The 20,000-nt window shown below is 36.7% G+C and overlaps 2 protein-coding genes across 4 annotated transcripts in view; both read left to right on the top strand.

Moving 5' to 3' along the window:
• Positions 1-9,443, top strand: part of LOC127986673 (alpha-methylacyl-CoA racemase-like) — a 12,371-nt gene extending 2,928 nt beyond the window's left edge. For all 3 annotated transcript variants that reach the window (XM_052589004.1, XM_052589003.1, XM_052589005.1), the window contains exons 4-6: positions 149-309; positions 6,719-6,905; positions 8,180-9,443. In XM_052589004.1, the coding sequence (XP_052444964.1) occupies positions 149-309; positions 6,719-6,905; positions 8,180-8,589 (758 nt within the window). In that variant the 3' untranslated portion in view covers positions 8,590-9,443. The remainder of the gene's footprint in view (positions 1-148; positions 310-6,718; positions 6,906-8,179) is intronic.
• A 59-nt stretch (positions 9,444-9,502) lies between these two features.
• Positions 9,503-20,000, top strand: part of slc45a2 (solute carrier family 45 member 2) — an 11,954-nt gene continuing 1,456 nt past the window's right edge. Inside the window, exons 1-6 of the mRNA XM_052588991.1 lie at positions 9,503-10,842; positions 11,502-11,678; positions 13,906-14,240; positions 16,053-16,196; positions 17,549-17,672; positions 18,059-18,264. Coding sequence (XP_052444951.1) covers positions 10,392-10,842; positions 11,502-11,678; positions 13,906-14,240; positions 16,053-16,196; positions 17,549-17,672; positions 18,059-18,264 — 1,437 coding nt within the window. The 5' untranslated portion in view covers positions 9,503-10,391. The remainder of the gene's footprint in view (positions 10,843-11,501; positions 11,679-13,905; positions 14,241-16,052; positions 16,197-17,548; positions 17,673-18,058; positions 18,265-20,000) is intronic.

Genomic DNA, 20,000 nt, shown 5'->3' with positions numbered 1-20,000 from the left:
AAACCAGTTTAAAAGCCAAGAGGATAGAAACACTTGTGTGGCTTAATTGCTGATATTTTTAGCTGACCTTTAACTGTGATTTAAAAATAACTATTACAGTAAATATTTAGCTATTCGTCAGTTCTCAGGATGTCCCTGTTTTTAATAGGGTTGCTGTCCATGCTGGGCCGTAGCTCGGAGAAACCCTACGCTCCATTGAATTTGGTGGCAGACTTTGCTGGAGGTGGTCTCATGTGTGCCTTTGGGATTGTGTTGGCTCTCCTGGAAAGAAGCAGGTCAGGACAAGGCCAGATCATTGATGCCAGCATGGTGAGATACAGCACCTCATCTTAAAACAGGTTCCGACTGACAAATTGTTATTAACTTCTCTTTGAGTTAACCGTAGAACAAATCTGAAACTCTGAACAGACTCTTTTGAATGTGATTGTTTTTCGTCGGCTGGTTAGCTGAAGCCAATTGAGTGACTGGAAAAAGAAGCATTTGTGCTGGCTTACTTTCAATCCATACAATCAAATTTATATCATACTGAGTGTCATGAATTGTTTTTCCTCCCACCGTGCTAAAAATCCTTTTCCTCTTGTTGTTTTGACCAGCCACTGCATGGAATGGGGCAATTACAAGCCTGGTTTATCTCGATACAATTCTGCAATCTGGATTTTACAATAATTGCTTGGTTTTCCTTTCAAGTTGCTTATATTGGCACCCGGGGCGCTGTAAAGGGGGGTAAACGATGACGATTCTCGGGGCCCATGACTAAGAGGTGGCCCAGAGAAGCCCCCAATAAAATTGTGGTGCTAAAAAAAAATATTTGATAGTAAAAATTATTAACTATAATTTATTCTATTTGCTGTTTCCTGGTGTCAATAATGTATTTGTTTAGGAAACACAAACGTCCGTGGGCCCCTCTCCCCCTCTCGATTATCATAAAATGGTTCAGTCCGCCCAAATTGTATCCAGTAACCAAGGCAACACAATAGCACCGGCAGATTCAACTTGACAGAGAATGTGAAAATGCCTCAAAAATCTGGAAGTCAAAAACGGAAAGAGAAAAAAATAAGAGAAGTGAAAGAGGCAAAGGGTCGACAGCATGTTACCCAATATTTCACAATTAAAGGTGGGTTTGTTATTAGGCCTAAATTGTTAGTGGACCGCCCGTGACAAAGATCGTAGTCTACGGCACTTTTCTGTGCGTACGCACGCTTTGTACACGAGGCCCTAGGTCTCTACTGTAGCATTTTTCGATAAGTTGGCACATTTCGATAGAGCAGGGTGCAGAGGGTGCACGGCCTTGCCTCACATGCATCCGGTGTCGGCATCTTTTGTACGAGGCGGCGCCCACTTTCAGCACCCTGCTGCGGTCCACGCTGTTGCACCTGTCTTGCAAGCAGTCTAACTTCATGAACTCGAACTATCAGCTGTTTGTGAGGATTCAGTGCATCTCTTGAAGATGATGTGGAGTTGTATTACTACACTGTCCCCTATATTGTTAAATACAGCATGATTAATCTCTGCCAACCATCTTCACATAATACTTTCACATTGTCTGATCCAGACCATCGGCAAAACTCAATTTAAACAGCGCAAAATGACTGCCTGTGGACGTTATAGGTAGAAATGATTATATTTCTGTTTTTATTCACACAATAAATATTTAAACTACTTTTAATGAATATTCGTGTAGTTTTAGGAAAAGTCAGGGAGCAGCAAGGCTTTGTGATTTATTTAGACAAAGTTATTGACAATGCAAATTTCTTAAACTAGTGTTAAAGATAATTAACATAAGTTTAAATGTTGCGGTTAAAATGACTGCTGGTGGCCGTTCTAGTGTTTAAAGTGCATGATAAGGGAACTCAATTTTCTCAAACGCACTTCAGTGTTTCCGTTACATTTCAACCATCATGTTAAAGATATTAGGTTAGATTAGATTAACTTTATTGTCATTGCCAGTGTACAGTACAAATATTCATACAAATATAAATATATGTGAATACACTATATGACACATGTACAGCTATGCACAGTAAATACATTATACACTACTGAAGTAGTGCAGTATTACAGAGGACAAATTACAGGTGTGGATATGGGATGGAGTTCAATTATCTGATTGACTTAAATATATAAGAATGATATTCAAAATACCATAAAAGAGCATGATTTTATGTAAATTAATAATATTAACTCAGCTGTGTTGGGGGCCCTGTCAAGATTCTTTTCATGGGGCCCAAAATCCTCAGCAGCGCCCCTGGTTGGCACTATCTGTTTTCAGCAACATCGCTACATGTGAGTACTGTTAGAGTTGTTATTTTCCAAGTAAGGATGACCCATTTAGTAAGGAATTGCAAATATTGTGTTCAAGCCTATTCTCCATTGGGTCCTTGAGAGCCTAAATGTTCCTCCATATCAACGTACTGTTATTCACTTTGAACCTACTTTGAATTTGGACCTGTGGTTGAAACTATGAATTATTTAGTCGCAAAGCTCATCATTAATGCTTGCTAATTAATAAAGTATAAAAACTTTAGGGGAGTAGATCTCTCAAGCATTAGAAATTGAAATATTCATACCATTTTACAGCTCGCTGAGATTCTCATGCTTCATTGGTCTTCTCCTATAGTTTTAACCATTATTAAAATGTTTTAATTATATATAAACAAATCGTCACAGTGGTTGATTATAAACACTCTCATATTGCCTACTGGTATTGACATTTGTAAAAATGGCATGCTTCTGTTATAAGCATCTGACATTTTCTAAAGGAAAGTGTTTGCTCAAGAGCTCATATTGTGTTCTTGGAGCACTTCCATGTTGAGAGTCTCTAAAGTCTACATCTACTGGAGATCAGCAAGAGAATCGAATGAAGTAGCTTCAATATAAAGTTAACATAAAAGGGAAAATAAATAAAAAGGAAAACTTAATTCAAGTTAATTGACATAACACTCAGCTTTCCAGAAAAGTTTCAGTTTTTTCAGTTAGGAAGTATTCTGTTATTAGGCAGTGAGTGTATCAGAGTAATGTCCTTATGGTACTAATATACAGCTATAATACAACACATACATGTTATGTGTTTAAAGTCATATATTCGTATATTCAGTTTAGCAGATGCAAACAAACATGCAATGCTAGGTAGCAATCACAGCTTGTGCTTGTAATGATTACAGTATAAGGCTAATTTTAATAGTTTTATACATTGATTTATAGTTGGCATCACTCTGAAGACTTTGCATAGTGACTTAACAAGCTAAGTAATAATAAAGGAGTATTGTCATATTTATTAAACACAGTGCCTTGTGAAAGTATTTATACCACTTCATTTTTTTCACATTTTATGTTGCTGCTTTATGTTAATTCAGTCTACACACTGTACACCATAACGAGAAAGCACAAAACAGATCTGTGCAAATTTATTAAAAATAAAACACTAAATTAAATACATTGCTTAAGTATTCATACCCTTAACTCAGTACATAGTTGAAGCATCTTTAAAGCTTCATGTTTTTTGGGGTACGATGCGACAAGTTTTGCACATTTGCTTTTGGCAAATATCTGCCACTCTTCTCCTCACCTCTTCATCTCTCAAGCTCTGTCAGTTTGAATGGGGGCTGGCAGACACGTTTCTCCAGAAATGTTTGATTGGGTTCAACTTCGAGCTCAGGCTCTGGCTGGGCCACTCAAGGACTTTGACAGAGTTGTCTATAAGTCACTCTTGCTGTGTGCATAGGGTCATTGTCCAGGTTGGAAAGTCTGAAGTTCTGAATGCACTGAACAAGATTTTCATTAAGGATATCTCTATATTTTGCTGTGTTGAGCTGTCCTTCTACTCTGACGAGTTCCTCAGTCCCTGCTGCTGAAAACAGCCCCACAGCATGAGGCAGCACACTTTGTGATGATCTGTGCCTGGTTTCCTCCATACATGATTCTTGGGATTGAGGTTCATCAGATCAGAGAATGTTGTTTCTCACAATCTAGGAGTTCTTAAGGTGTCTCTAGTCTAAGGCGCTGCTCAATCCGTTGCTCAGTTTGGCCAGGAGGCCAGCTCTAGGAAGAGTCCTGGTTGTTCCATATTTCTTCTGTTCTGGATAATGTTGGCTACATGCTTCTGTCAACCTTCAATGCAGCAGATTTTTTTTTTCCCCATTCAATTGAATTTGTCACAGGTTAACTCAGTTTGAAGTGTAATAACATCTACAAGCGATATGAATGCTCCTGAGATAAATTTCAAGTGTCCAAAAAATTATTTAAAGGAATTATTTCTGTTTTTTTTTTTTAGTTCTAATAAATTTGTTACATACCTGTTTTGTGCATTTTTCATAATGGTGTGAAGTGTAGATTGGTGTGAAAAAAAAGTAATTTAAAGCTGTTTAACAGAAGGCTGCAAAATAATAGAATGTGAAGAAAAGAAAAAAAGAAAGGGTATGAATACTTTTGCAAGGCACTGTATATGTCATTTGATGTGTATAATTACATTTGACAATTGCAATATTTTCTTTCCATACTAATAATTGCTCTAGTGATCCTTTTGTGTTGAGTCATCCAGCACACATCAAGTCTAGTTCACACTTGCTGTGTTAAATCTGTGTGTTAACCCTGTTGGTCTTTGTGGAAGCAGTTTAAGGTTTGCTGACACATTGGTCAGTTCTTTAAATGGCCTGTTTTGTTCATGATGCACTAGGTTTTCTCTGCTGAAAAAAAAAAAAAAAGGATTAGCAATTGCTATTCTGCTTGTTAATTAAATATGACATTTCACTCAGCCCTAAGTGGATTTTTATGTGTTAGAAAACCTCAACCAGACAATGGAGCTTCAATTCCACTGAGGTTATGTAATACTCTAACACCGTTTGATCTCTGCCACTTTAAGCTCTTAAGGAAATAAACAGTGGTAAATATAAAGCGTAATATGTGAAAATCCAATATTGAAGCACCTCTCACATTAGCAGTTCAGACCTGGAGCAGAACTGCAGTGCTAGAGGAGAGTTTAGCTGTGTGTGCTCCAAGCTAATGTCAGTGTGGGCAGGAGCTGTGGTAATGATGATTAGATGTTTGCCTGTTAGGCAGTAAAGATATCTGAAGCACATTCCCGTGAGAGTCACCTTGCCGCTTTCTGATAAAACCTGTCGTTTGATACTGACAGCCGCTTTTAGCGACGTCAGTGTTATTAACCCACAAGGCAGGCAAATAGTGTTTCACTTGCATGCCCATTTGGATGTATTATACCCTGCAAACTTTATGAGGTTTTTAATTTAAATACTTCTTAGAAAATTGAAGAGATGACCTGGGTGTTTTATCAGCATTTCATAATTGTTATGCAACATTTGTTTTTGGGCAATGTCGGTTTAAATCCCAAATATTGTTTGACCACTGTCGTCTTCACATTTACATCCAGACAAATTAACCGTAATAAACATTATACACGTCCTCATTATATTTATAGAACTAAAGTAAAATATTCCACTTTGATACATGGGTCTTTTCCTTAACGATATGAAAAGTGGAAGTATGAAGAAATAGTTTTTTGAGGCATATCATGATAACATATTCAGTAATTATGCCAAGCGACAGGTGTCTTCTGGGAGAGTGGCTTGTTGGTGGTCAGGCCGATCACATGCACAAATAGAAACCCAGATTGTCATTGTCTTTTTGAACGCTGCTTTAACTGGGAAATATATGAAGTATATCCACATTAAAGTTCATTTTGAAAGGCATTGTAGATTTATTTTTATGCATCAATCTGGAGGATTTGACCTACAAACATTTCCTTTCATCCGTGAAAACGTTTCTGGAACACTTGCTTCTGACCCTTTAACCTCAGCCTTGACGCCAAATTTGTCATCAACTGATTCAGTTCAAGATCTAAGTGCCATCATTCTTTAAAGGGGTCATGTGATGTCATACATATTTAACATAAGTCTACTTATGCTAGTGAGTTTATTTGATCAAGACGGTCACATTCAAATTTTTCACCCTTTCTCTGAAGTAAACAGCCTTTATTTTTATAACTGCTGCCCCTTTGAGAAATGTCCCCATTGCATGTTATTAACTGCATGCGTTGCTTCCCCTGCCACTGCTCACACAACCTTTATTTGTTTATTATTGTGTAAAACATAGTTTTTGCTTTCCCCATCCTTCAATAACTGTACAGTAATACATTGTGCCTGGTTCATAAAGTCAGTGCTGAAATACGCCACACAAACTCTGTAAATCAGACTGAAAGATCAGGGACCTTTTATTAAAAATAAATGTAATCAATTTTTCATAAGCATGGACTGATATTTATGTGATGTATTCAGTACAGTATTAACTTCGTTTTTGATGATTAGTTTAGATAAATGCTCTTTTTATCTGAAGGTTACATTGTTTTCATAGGACATCAAGCTTTATTATGCATAAAAGATCAAAGACATGTTGATTACTCATGATATGGCTGCTTTTGAGTCATGCTGTGCCATGATGTAGAAATCAAACTACTGCAAACCTTACACTGTGGTGTGCTTGTATTACAAAGTTGGTTAAATCTCCCCCTGCCATACCATATTTCTATCTTATTCAGTGCATTCGAGTATGTAAATGTATGTGATTTATAAATACAACTCCAGCTGCCCCTGATGAGGATGTAGCCCTGCTTATTGGCAAGCACCCTGCTGCTCTATACTTAAAATTCAGTATGATAGAATTGTGGCGAATAATGGGTTAAATGAGTGATGCTTGTATTTATGTGTAGGTTGAAGGTGCAGCATATGTCGGCTCCTTCATGTGGAAGTCCCGAAGCCTCGGCCTGTGGAATCGTCCACGTGGGGAAAACTTGCTGGATAGTGGTGCTCCGTTCTATGACACGTACCGTACGTCGGATGGAAAGTACATGGCAGTGGGAGCGATTGAGCCTCAGTTCTATCAACAGCTTATTCAAGGTCAGTGTGTTATATTTCTTCTTAATATGGTCCTGTAGTGTCATCTTCAGAATATACTGGACGTTCTCATGGTGTGAATAGCTATGAATGTTTGCTGTCTCAGTCAGAATAGCTGTCTGAGGACATTTAGTTTTTTGTTAATGGAAAAATCTGAAGTGTTTACAGGCAGTGACTCAAACACCTGAAGTTCCACTCTTTTTTTCATTCATAAAGATATTATTAGTCACCATAGATGTTTAAAAAGATCCATTATGGTTACTCTTAATTTGAAATATGGTTACTAAAGTTGATCTTGATGTGGAAAATACATATTAAAAAACAGGATCGGAAAAAATGATGTGCAAATACTAAAATAAATAAAAAAATCTTAGAAACTTTTGTTTTTTGTTTAGAATTTTGTTATTTTAAAATTTTTTACATTTTATTTCTTATTCTTTTTAATTATATATATATATATATATATTCTCTTATTTTTGCATTATTTTGCATCTTTTTATGTCTGATCTCATTTTGTTCATTTCATTTTCTTATTGTTTTCATATAAAATATTGTGTGTGTTCTAATTTTTGCATTTTAAGATTTGTATTTTTTTCTATTCACATCTTGCTATTTTATTTTCTTGTTCATTTTAATTCTATTTATTCTCCTATTTTTGCCCTTTATGGGGTTAATACTTATATTGCTGTTCTAATATTTTTGCATTGTTTGCATATGTTCTTTATTATTTTCATCCCTTTTCTTTTTTTTGCATTTTTTTTCTTTATCTATTAAATATTCTTTTATTTATGCGTTTTATTTTCTTAGATTATATATTTATATAATTATATAATATAAATATAATTTTATTTCTCTGAACACTGTACACACTGCACATCTGAACATCTAGATGCTTTAAATTCACCTGAAATAAACCTGAATGACATTGAAGTACAATTTACCACAAGGTTCTCAGGGTCACATTGTTCTGTCTATATAGTTGTCGATTTTGCACAGGCATGCAAAGATTAGGAAGGAGCCACAGGATGCTTCATTTGTATGTGCATAGGGATTCATCCTACACCCTGATGACCCAAGTGCTTAATCTTGCTTTGAAACCATAATAAAAGTATGTCTCATAAGTCACCTGCTGTGGCCAGTGTAATGCACTAATGGCTTCTGGATTCATAGTCCTTCATGATCTCTTTGATCTTTGTCCTCTATACTCCTTTATTGATTTTTTTCCTCTTTTTAATTTGTTTTTATCTCCCTCATATAATTCTCTCTCACACCTATAGGTTTGGGCTTATACGAGGCTGACCTGCCCGCACAAATGAGTGTATCGGATTGGCCGCAGCTAAGGCAAACATTCACCCGGGTGTTTGCCAGCAAGACACAGGAGGAGTGGATTCGAGTCTTTGACGGGACAGATGCCTGTGTCACCCCTGTGCTGTCTTTGGATGAGGTACTCTCTCACCCCCACAACCAGGCACGGGGGTCATTCTTCAAGGACTCTCAGGGGGAAATTAGCCCTCGACCTGCACCCGTTCTGTCCCGCTCCCCTGCGGAGCCCTGTCACTCCCGGGACCCATTCATCGGAGAGCACACTCGCTCTGTGCTGAAGGAGTACGGGTTCGAGCAAGCACAAATAGAACAGCTCTTGTCTGCCGGTATTGCAGAGTGTAACGAAGCCAAAGCGCGTCTGTAAATCAGACTCTGACTGGAGAATCATTAAACTCTGTGGCCAATGATGCAGCGCGGGAATCTGAGCACTTGAACTCCTCCGTCTTGTTGAGTGAGTGTGAGGGGGCATTTCAGAACAAAATTACCGTCCCTTGTGAATCACTGGGTGCTGCAGTGGACTAAATGATCCTGGGCTTTTGAGTAAAAATACCACCACCCCCCAAAATTAAACTAATTTGTAATTGCAGCATAATTAAAGCCTATTGCAAACATTATGTCTTAATCTTAACATCCTTATATTTGTCAGTAACTGCATCATTCTTTCAGCAAAGATATTTAACGTTCACTTCTTTTAAGACCGTTTTGAATAAATGGTATGGTTGAAGGCATTTTATTTACAGTTGATTAAAGTGAACCACTTTTGGTTGTGAATTGAAATACTTGACTAATAAGTGTCTTCAGCAAGAAGAGCTGAGTGTGAGTCATAGACTAATTAATAGAGTGAAATATTTGCCTTTGCCTAATTATTAGGGAGTGCTGATGACCTAAGATAATGGTATGAGGATAAAACCAATTAATGATTCAGCTTAAGGTGAAGATTTCTGCCATAATAATATAGCTTGTATTAAAGTGTAACACTTGGTGAACAACGTAGTGGTCTTTATTATGATACAGGTGGCCGTTTTTGTGTGGTCTGCGTTTGTTATAAGAAATGGGGACAGTAAGGTTGTCGCTTTGTAACATTATAAATGTCTTTACTGTGACTTCAATGTAATGCATCTTTTCTCAATGAAAGCATTCATTTCTGTTACCGAGCCCAAGCCTTTAAACAGTAGTGTATTTTCAAAATTAATAAAAGAGACCATAGAGATCAAGACACATTTTCTTATCCTTGAAGATTGTGATCAAAATAATGAAAATGAGACTTTAAAGACTGTATCTGGCTTCAAACAATACTTCTTTTGATAACATACTCAATCCTCTTTTCTCAATTCAAATACTATTAGTAAACCCAAAGAATGAGTTGCATAAAGCTATTTCATAACTACTCTAGCCTGAAATCAGTTCTCATTCACGTAGAAGATATGTGTGGAATGTGGTATTTTAATGCATGTGACAACATCTGACCGGCTCCCTGTGATCCACAGCTCGACCTCTGAAGATTAAGTCCGAGGGAGAGAGTGGATGATGTTTCCGTAAGAAGCTCACATGATTTTTTTGAAGAGCCTCAGTGAAAGTCTCATGACAGATTTGAGTAAACCAAAGCAGCAGGAGATAGTTGTGTGAATGGAGAGGCAGCATTGCGTGGGGTTGTGTGCTTTGACTCCGCTTTAAATGCATTGCCTTTTCTTTCCAACCCCCTTGAAGCCGTCGGCCGAGGAATCACATGGTGCACGTCACTTGATTTACCCCTAATGGGCCACCCTGCCATGCAAGACCACAAAAGGATAATTGTTAGGACTACATTAAACTTTTTCTAACGTTTCCGTTTCCCCAAACACTCTACTGTTCTCTTTATCTGATAGATATGTGCCATTACATTAACCACGAATTGTTAGTTCTGAACTTCTAACCTGTTGTAACCCAGCAGGAGCAAGAGAAGAACATCCACCGCTCATAATCTTTGTCACGTGCTTACAACCGACTCCACCAGCGGCCTTTGGCAACAAAAACAAGAAGAAGAAAAAAAAAGCGAGGCTTACTTTCTTGATCTCAGCCAGACGACCTCCTCTTTTTGTTCGCTGCTCAGCTGACGTTGTAAATACTAGTTTAGAGCTTTATCGCTCAACTATGCAGTAGGAATTAAGAGTTTCAAGACCGACCACCATGACTCTTCTAACCGAGGACCAGCCTTGCAGGTTCTCCGCACCGGACAGCCCGATCGCATCCATGGAGCAATACCCGGTGGAGTCGGGGCGGAAAGAGGACTATTTGGACTGCATGGAAACAGCTGTGTTTGGAGCGGTGGAGCCTCCGAAGCGCTCCAGAGGAAGGCTTATCATGCACAGCATGGCCATGTTTGGAAGGGAATTCTGCTATGCCGTAGAGGCAGCTTTTGTCACGCCGGTGTTGCTGAGCGTTGGACTCCCCAAGCGCTTGTACAGCCTGGTGTGGTTCATCAGCCCTGTTTTGGGTTTTATCCTGCAGCCTGTTATCGGCTCGGCAAGCGACTACTGTAGGTCCCCATGGGGCCGAAGGCGACCATACATACTCTTGCTCGGGATTATGATGTTAGTTGGCCTGACTTTATTTTTAAATGGAGATGCGGTCACATCAGGTAGGTGCAGCCTAAATAAATGATGGATCGGTCAAGTTACTTGTGTCTAGGCTGGTAGTTAAAGAATCTACAGCTGGCAATGCATTTTTAAAAATGGTTAGCAAATTAAATTTGCTCTCCCTTGACCATTAAAGATATTGTTAGGTTGAAGAATTAATTTTTTCTCTCCTACTGTATTTTTCACATTATATCAAATAGCTTTTTTTAATGAGCAAGGAGATGTGAGTCAAAAATAGTAGCTGGACATTGCATGTTTTTTGGTTTTGTTTAGTTTTTTTTTCACAGCATTATGGGAATCTTTATCTATTTCCTACCATAGTTCCTATTAAATACTACAAATATAGAATTGTAAGTATTTGCAATAAAGAGTACTTGTTAATTTACCAAGCATACACATTTAAAATACTGAAGAAAACAACTGTTTTCATTACTACAATTAGGTGTTTGGCAAAAAATTTTAACAGTCACACTTTTAATAATTAGTAGTTTATTTAGTTATTTATGCATTACAAAAGACTACAAAATAGGAGTTTTGTCTCCTGAGCAATGGACCTTAAGTTTCGACATTTCTAAAAAGTTATATTCAATAGTATTTATTAGCATTTGATGCATAATGTGCTTTTGATGAAACTAAACATGATGTTGTTTCTCTCCTCCAGCTGTACTAGAGGACAGAAATGTTAAAAGGACATGGGCGATCGTAGTGGTCATGTTTGGAGTGGTGATGTTTGACTTTGCGGCGGACTTCATTGATGGACCCATTAAAGCCTATTTGTTTGACGTGTGTTCTCATCGTGATAAGGAGAGAGGGCTTCATTATCATGCCTTACTCACAGGTAAGAAGCAACATTTGCCTTGCTTCACATGATGAAAAAATATGCCTTTATTGATGTTTTTAAATGCACTGAATGAATGTGAATTTCTTTGCCAAACAAGCTGAATGTAGCAAAGAAATAATAGCTTTTAAAACTTGAGAAATTTCTTAAAAGCTGTATAGTTACCTTGACAATGCCATAATCAACACCTCTTTGTGTCTTACTCTTCTGTTGCTGTGGAGATGTTGTGCATTATGACATAAAGCCAGACTGATGTGCCTAAATGTTGCAGTGTTAACCATTTTTTTTGCTGGTGTGAAAGCAATGTGAAGCTGACTGACAGCATTTGTCTTGTACAAATGGTGTTTTGTTTTTTTTTTTGGTAGAGGCACTTTTGAAAGCTTCCAAGTGTTTTATTTCGACTGAACTTCAAGTACTTTTGTGAAATTGGTTGTTTCCTCACCCATTTATAGTAAAAAAAAAAAAAGTGTGATTTTGTGTCTGTCTGCTCCTGGTGCTCAGACACCGAAGGGGTCGGTGTGCACTCATAGTATCCTAATCCAACCAGGCCCAGTCATGTGCTGAGATCATGGGTTGGAGCTGAGAGTTTCAGAGCCACATGACTGGATCACTCCTGGGGCTCAGGGCTGGGTGGGTGTTTGTGTGTAATTGTGCATAACCTTCCATACACAGTTGTTTTTTGTTGTTTTTGGTATACTTTTACTGAAGAAAATATACCCTGCAATGTAACATTAACATTAGCAAATGTCCACCTTATAATTAATCACTTGAAGTTTTTTTTTTTGAAGAAGAAGAATTGTATTTGTTTTTCTGTATATTAACCACCTGTCTTCAAACTGCAACATGATACTTCTTAAGTTCACAATATCTATCATAATATCTATTTAGATTTTTTTTTTTTATGTTTATTAGTGTATATATTGATTATACTGTTATATAAATACAGACATGATTTAATTACTGTAAATGCTTTTGGAGGTTTTATTCATCAAAGAATCAACCATATTAAACCGTGCAACCATTTTTAACCTTGAGGATGATAATATGAAATGTTTCTTGAGCAGCAAACCAGCATATTCAAATGATTTCTGAAGGATCATGTGACCCTGAAGACCAGAGTAATGATGATGAAAATAAAATGAATAAATGGGATTTTTAAAATTTTGAACTTTAAATTGTAATATTTAAATTATATAAATGCAGCCTTTGTCAGCATAACAGACCCCAAACCTATGAACATTATTGTATCTTAAAAAAAAAAAAAATGTTGCTATGTCCTTACAATAAGAAAGTTAAAAATACATCTCTTGTCCACAGTTGTGTAATATCTGACCATGCTTTTACCAGCATTGTCATATATGATAACATTACTTAAATAAGGTACTTACAATGTCTTTATTGTGAGGCTTTCCCTTTTGTTTCACATGCTAAGACCTAAACAACATCTTGTAGGCTGAAGTGAGGTTTAGGTAAAAAAAAACAAAAAAACAATGGCACAGCCATGTTATGACAAACCCTGTCACGCCATAACTGCTGTTAGCAGCTCCAGCAGAAAAACACAATGGCTTCTGTATTTAACATGTGTGTGATGTCTGAAAGATTTCCTGCTGAATCAATATATGAAGAAAGAAAATCATTCTGTGGTTTCAATTCAGTCGCTGAAGTGAATAATAGATAAATCAACATTCCTAACATATTTCATTCATTTCATTTAGCTGACGCTTTTATCCAAAGCGACTTACAATTGCTATATATGTCAGAGGTCGCACGCCTCTGGAGCAACTAGGGGTTAAGTGTCTTGCTCAGAGACATATTGGTGTCTTGCAGTGGATTCGAACCCGGGTCTCTCACACCAATGGCATGTGTCTTATCCACTGCACCAACACCACCCAATTTAATGTGACAGAAACATTGTTTTTATATATAATGGCAAGAAAAAGGTTTCAAGAATCTGTAAAATTATATTTCCATTGCATTGTAAATAAGCTTCCATTGCCTCGTGCACATTATTCCATTATAAAGGTTACTGTTGCAATTGGTGTTGCTTATACATATTTATTCATTCCTAAAACGAGAACAACCCTTGTTAAAAGTACTTTTAGTGCTTCATCTTACAGTTGTGGAAGGTTTTTGTTTTTTACAAACCGAGCACAACTCATCGAAACTTTTGATTGGGTTTGATTTTCGAGTTTGATTTTTCAAAGCAATCTGCTGTGCTTCCTTGCAGGACTAGGTGGAGCATGTGGATACCTGATTGGAGCCATGGACTGGGGTCACTCTGCGCTTGGTTTCGCACTGGGTTCAGAATACCAAGTTATCTATTTTTTCTCATCGTTGACCTGGGGCATTTTTCTCACCATGCACCTTTTCAGCATCCCAGAGAAACCACTGCGGACAGATCACGGTTCAGCCGCCTCGCTGCTCCTGGAAGAACCACATCATAACGGCTACGGCGCGGTACATAAAGAACCACCCCCCCTGCCTGAAATGAGGCAGCGCTCGTTCTCTGCCCTGAGTGAAGCCAATGCAGTCACGCCCAGTGTCAAGCAGCCTAGCAGCGAGGTTGGTCGTTTGTGTTACCTTGAATCCCTTTCATGTGGCTTTTATTCTTGGCTTCAGTCTGCACCCAATTTTCCCTCACATTTTAATGACCTGTTTCAGACCTTAGTGCATCAGCCTTTTTGAGCTGTAATTAGGCGGCCGCTGGATACTCATGCCTTTCACAGAAACAATCCCTCTTTTGGTTGATACTGAAAATCAGCACAAGCTTTTTTCCCGGTTTTTAGAAATGCAACAAATGATGGCATATTAACAGTACTTTGTAGTAACGTTATAATTACTTATTATGGTCATTGTGTGTAACTTAATTATGAAGTGTGAAACATGTACACGGCTCTCAAAGTTCTCAATATATTTTAATAAGTCATTAAGTAATAAATCAGGCCTAGGTTTACCATAAAACCATTTAACATAATATAGCAGCATATAATGAGTCAAAAATTCTGAGACCACTATAAAAATGCTGCTGTTTTGTATTTGAATTAGTAAATTATATATATATATATATATATATATATATATATATATATATGTATATATATATATATATATATATGTGTGTGTATATATATACCATTTATTAATGCTGAAAATGTCAATTTAACAGCAGTTAGGCACTGCGTTTACCTTAATAAGAATTTGTCAGAATTAATTGGAAATATACAGTCACACAAAAATGAATTTACCCAGGTGAGCTGATATTATTGTTACTAATAAAATGTCTGTATATAATCAGAATATACAGTAGGTTTAAAAATGTGTTGTTTTATATGCATAACAGCAAAGTAACTTTGAACAAACTTTGACCAAACTTTACTTTTATTTAATGTTTGTATCAAATTTGTAGTGCCACTAATGTATAAGGGAACTGTAAATCTCACTAATCCTGTGTGACAAACATCACAAAATCTGCAATCTGGGCCTGAGGAAGAGTTCTGTTCCACCAAACTCTGCTCTTGGACAAAAGGTTCAGAATATTTAGTTCTTGTTAATACAGTGACGGCGGGAGGCTTGTTTCACAGGCTGACGGATAGAACACTGGCTTAATAAGGCTGATAAAGCTCTCAAATGAAACGCAGAGAGTAGTAAGTAAATACCTGAGGGAAATTGTATTCAAATTACAGGAGACATCAGTTACTTTTCATGCATGAGTGTGTTTAAACACTAAATCAGTACAACAGGCTAAACGAAGATGCGAAGCGAGAAATGTGAGGTTGACAGATTTAATTTTGGCACTAGAGAAGCATTTTTTATGTGCATCCGTAAAAATGTCCAGTAAATTTAAAATGAAAATGCATGTATAATGTATATGTACATATATAAATACTTGGTAAAACAGTAAATTCATAATGACAATAGTAATAACAATGTGCTTCATGCATATATTGTTCTAGTATCTTAATGGTATATTTAAATTTGAGCATTTATGTAGTAAAAATTAGCAAAATAATGTTCCTGTTCCTCAGGAGGGTGAGTTTTAGTGATAAACTTGGATTTTATCTCCATATTCATTACAAGACCTTATCTACATCCATATTAGGGTTTCATCAGCACATATAGGGAAATAGTTAGACTAACCTTCAAATTGTATCAGTTTATTTCTGTTTTAAAGTATGTTCTCTTATCTCAGTATAATGTGCAGAGAAAACTGTAGGATCTCTACGTTTTATATATATCATAGCTCACCCAAATAAGCTTGGTTTGTTAAATGCACCATCTACTTTTGCTGTATTCTTAAATATTTATTGGTAATCGCATTAAGGTTTTGAACCTTTCAGTAGATGGTATTAACCTGTGTGCATAACTTTGTTTCAGGTACAGAAGAGAATGACCCTGAAATCTCTGCTGTCAGCTATGATTAGCATGCCCAGCCATTACCGCTGTCTGTGTGTGAGTCATCTGTTAGGCTGGACGGCCTTCCTGTGCAACATGCTCTTCTTCACTGACTTCATGGGGCAGGTGGGTGACGGAGGAAGTTGGAGGAATTAGATTTGCCGGTTGTGCTTCGTTTGCACATCCCTATCTTTAAAGAGAGGGCTCAAAACAGCCATTAAATACACATGCTGACACTTATGTAACAGCACCACACTAATGCCTTCAGTTGAAGTCCCTAAACTATGACTGACTGTAAAGCTGCTATAGGCTAACTTTTTATATATTTTTGTGCGTAAAATCATGTTAGTTTAGTAATTGCTGCCAGAAAGATGTCGTAATGTGTTTTTATTTTATTTTTTTAAACACTCCTATGCTCGCCAATGCTGATCAAAAACACCAGTAATATTGTAAAATATAATTACAATTTTAAAGAACTGTTTTCTATTGGGATATATTTCAATGTACTTCATGTAAAACTGAATTTTCAGCATTATTTTTTATTATTCCAGTTGTCAGTGTCACATAATAAATGACCAAACTTTAGAATGATAGTGTAACAAAAACTATTGATGCTGCTAACTTAAACACATTTTTGTAACCATTGTGATTGTGAAAGAACCCAGACTGCCAAAAGTATAGCTTAACAAAAGAAAGAAAAACAAAAACATATTTTCTTATATTCTGAAAAGCTATCATATCTCTAAAAACGTATTCATCTTTATTCATTTAACAAGCCATTAGATTTCAGTTTAGTACTGAAGAGTAGCATCTGAAAAGATCAATAGAATCTCTGAATTGTGGTTAAAAGATAGCAGTTTCTTTATCTTTTTCCCCCCTCTCACAGCTAGTTTGTTCAGTGCTGAATTGAGATAAATGAGTAAGTCTCTTTGTAGGCGGTCAGTGTGTACAGAAATGTGTTCTGCTGACCTAAACAGTGTGGAACAAATGTTCAGGGCAGTGATTGGCCATTTCACAATTGATGCAGTGAACAGACATACTTGACAGGCTGTAGATGATCAGATTTTCAATGTGATAGCAGTTACAAAAGGCTTGATGAAATCAAGAAGATGTCTCCAAAGCCGAGGGTTATTAAAGGAACTGTAAGAACCTTATGACCTGAGCTTTTGAATGAAAAGGACCACTTAAGCATGCATGTTAACCTTATTGAAAGCTAATTTGAGTTAAGACTTCTAAAACTCTCAGTAGCCTTAAAACCAACCTATAAGATCACAACAGAGCAGAAGATGCAGTGTCTGAAAGGAAAAAGCCTTGTGATGTTCTTTTACTTCACTTGAGTAGCATAATGGAAGCAGAGACACCTGTGGAGAGATTTACTGGCTCTGTACTTAGTGTTTTTACCCCATTTGACTAATGGATCACCTTGTCACATGCTTTATCTTATGTAACATCCCTGGGATGTGTGTATTCATCTCCAGATTGTGTACAAGGGGAATCCCTATGCTGAACACAATTCCACCTCATATGCGACGTATGAGAGAGGGGTTGAAGTGGGCTGCTGGGGCCTGTGCATCAACGCCGTCTCCTCTGCGCTCTATTCATGTGAGTAATATTGAACCATGACTCAACTGTTCAATCTTCCTGACTTTATTAAACCTGCACTTTCTTAATGCATCCAGCCAAAGAAAGACTGTTCAATTATAGTTTGATAATACATCGCCCTACCAAGTCAGTTTCGGTTTGAAATTGGATAATACACCTTTTCATAGTCATTCGCTTTGATGGGAGAATCACAATCCTATTCAACACCCTGTCATTCTAATTAGGGCCTCAAGTCATGTGTCACTTTCAGAGGGAAGACATTTTATGACTATTATGAATACGTCTGATCTGTTAATCTTTTAGCTATTCATCCGATTCACCATTTGTCCTGTGTTGAAGGCTATTGTTGGAGTCTGCTTTAATGGTTTCCATATGTGTCTATCCAGATGTGCAGAGGCTTCTCCTTCCATATATTGGCCTGAAGGGACTGTACTTCCTAGGCTACTTCATGTTTGGCTTGGGAACCGGTCTGATCGGCCTATTTCCAAACATTGTGGCCACGCTGACATTGTGCAGTGTGTTTGGAGTGATGTCCAGTACTCTCTACACCATCCCATTCAACCTCATCTCGGAGTACCACAAGGCTGAAGAGGTCAGTTATACTAGAGGACAAAAGTCATTTTAAAGGGGACATGAAAATCCTCAGTTTGAGTTCTACTTATAATGTTATCAAGATTTATACATTGAAAAACACAATTTTGAAGTAATAATCTACCCCCCATCCCCAATCAACACTCTGTTTGAATAAGCTTGATGGGTTTTAGACTCAGAAGTAAACACCCACTGCTATGCCATGTGTTTTAGGCAAAAACATAACAAAAAACAAAAACATATATATCAAATGATCTGTAACAACAAACAAAGCAATAGTGATCACTTTTGAATTCGGTGTAGAAGTACGTTTGCCGTTCTCGTCATTTAAGCGTGAATCGGTGGGCGAGGCTAAACAGGCAGTGATGTAGAAGCAGGCACTGACCTTTGAATTGAATTGAAATTTATTTGACAAGTTTATAAAACTGAACAAAATACAAGTATCCCATACACTTTAGAAAAATTGTTGAGGATAAAAACACAATAAAGTCCTTGGCTTATTTCCATTGCGGCCTTCGATGTTAATATAAACGTTATGGCTATGTGCAGAACAGACAAAGCAACAATATCTACACATTATCATATTATAAAATCTAATTTTTATCAACATAGTAGAGAAAATTCACCAATTAAACAAAAACAAATAATTAAAAAAAAATATTTTCTTCATCAATCGTCAATCATCAATCAATTCTTCATCTTTTTACCAATCTTTTAAAACTCAAAATCTTTTATTCCCTTTATTGAAACTGTTCATTTATTCCATACTATAGCACTAGTATATAAAAACATATTTTTACCAACCAAACTCTTAAATTTAGATGGACTAACATTAAAATCACTACCCTTATATTTATAGGAATGCTGTTGACTCACTATATAAAATTAATTATCTAAATAGCTTGGAACCACATTATTTTTTCCCCACAGTCAATAAACCCAACTTCTTAAAACTTTCGCTATGCAAATGTGATTGAGAATGCACTTTTAAAATGATTCGAACTTATTTGTTTTGAGCCTTTTGCAATTTATTTTTCATAACTTGGGAACAACTGCTATACCAAAAGGAGGGAACAAAATCGAAATGGTGTTAAAAAGGAATGAACATCTAATAAATCAGCTTGCCTCCCTAAAAACCTAGTTTTACCACATATTTTTATAAATACCTTTCTAACCATAAAATCACCCGTTCATTTATTATCTATTAAACAGCCCAAATAATCTACTGCATTTTTAACCTCCATTTCCATATCATTAATCTTAATCAAAAAGGTATCATCATTTAATTTCATTATAGATGCAAAGAGAATGGCCTCAGTCTTTCCTGCATGTAAAGAGAGTTCATCTAAAAAACATTTAGACATCACTTGTAGCTGCAATATTTTTCAATTTGGTCATCGATAACTCTTTCCAAAACAGGCCTGTAATTAGCCATATTTAACTTGCAAGCCTTCTTGTATAATGGTATAACTCTAGCACTTTTAAACTCCCTTGGTATTGTTCCTTGTTCAACTGATAAATTTAAGATATATGATACGTAAGGAGCAATCACTCTAGCAGAGCCCCTAAAAAATTTAGCAGGAATATTATCTATCCCAGAAGCTTTATTTATTTTTATTCCATTTAAACTTTTAAGATCCACCTCACTTTTGGAAACTGGTCGCAACTTAAAAAGAATCTTGAATAATTCCACGTTGCCCATAAAAGGATTTCACTTGCATCTTAATCAGGCCGCTC

This window comes from Carassius gibelio, chromosome B21, assembly GCF_023724105.1.
Source record: "Carassius gibelio isolate Cgi1373 ecotype wild population from Czech Republic chromosome B21, carGib1.2-hapl.c, whole genome shotgun sequence".
NCBI classification, from domain to species: Eukaryota; Metazoa; Chordata; class Actinopteri; order Cypriniformes; family Cyprinidae; genus Carassius; species Carassius gibelio.
This window is presented reverse-complemented; position numbering and strand designations above follow the sequence as displayed.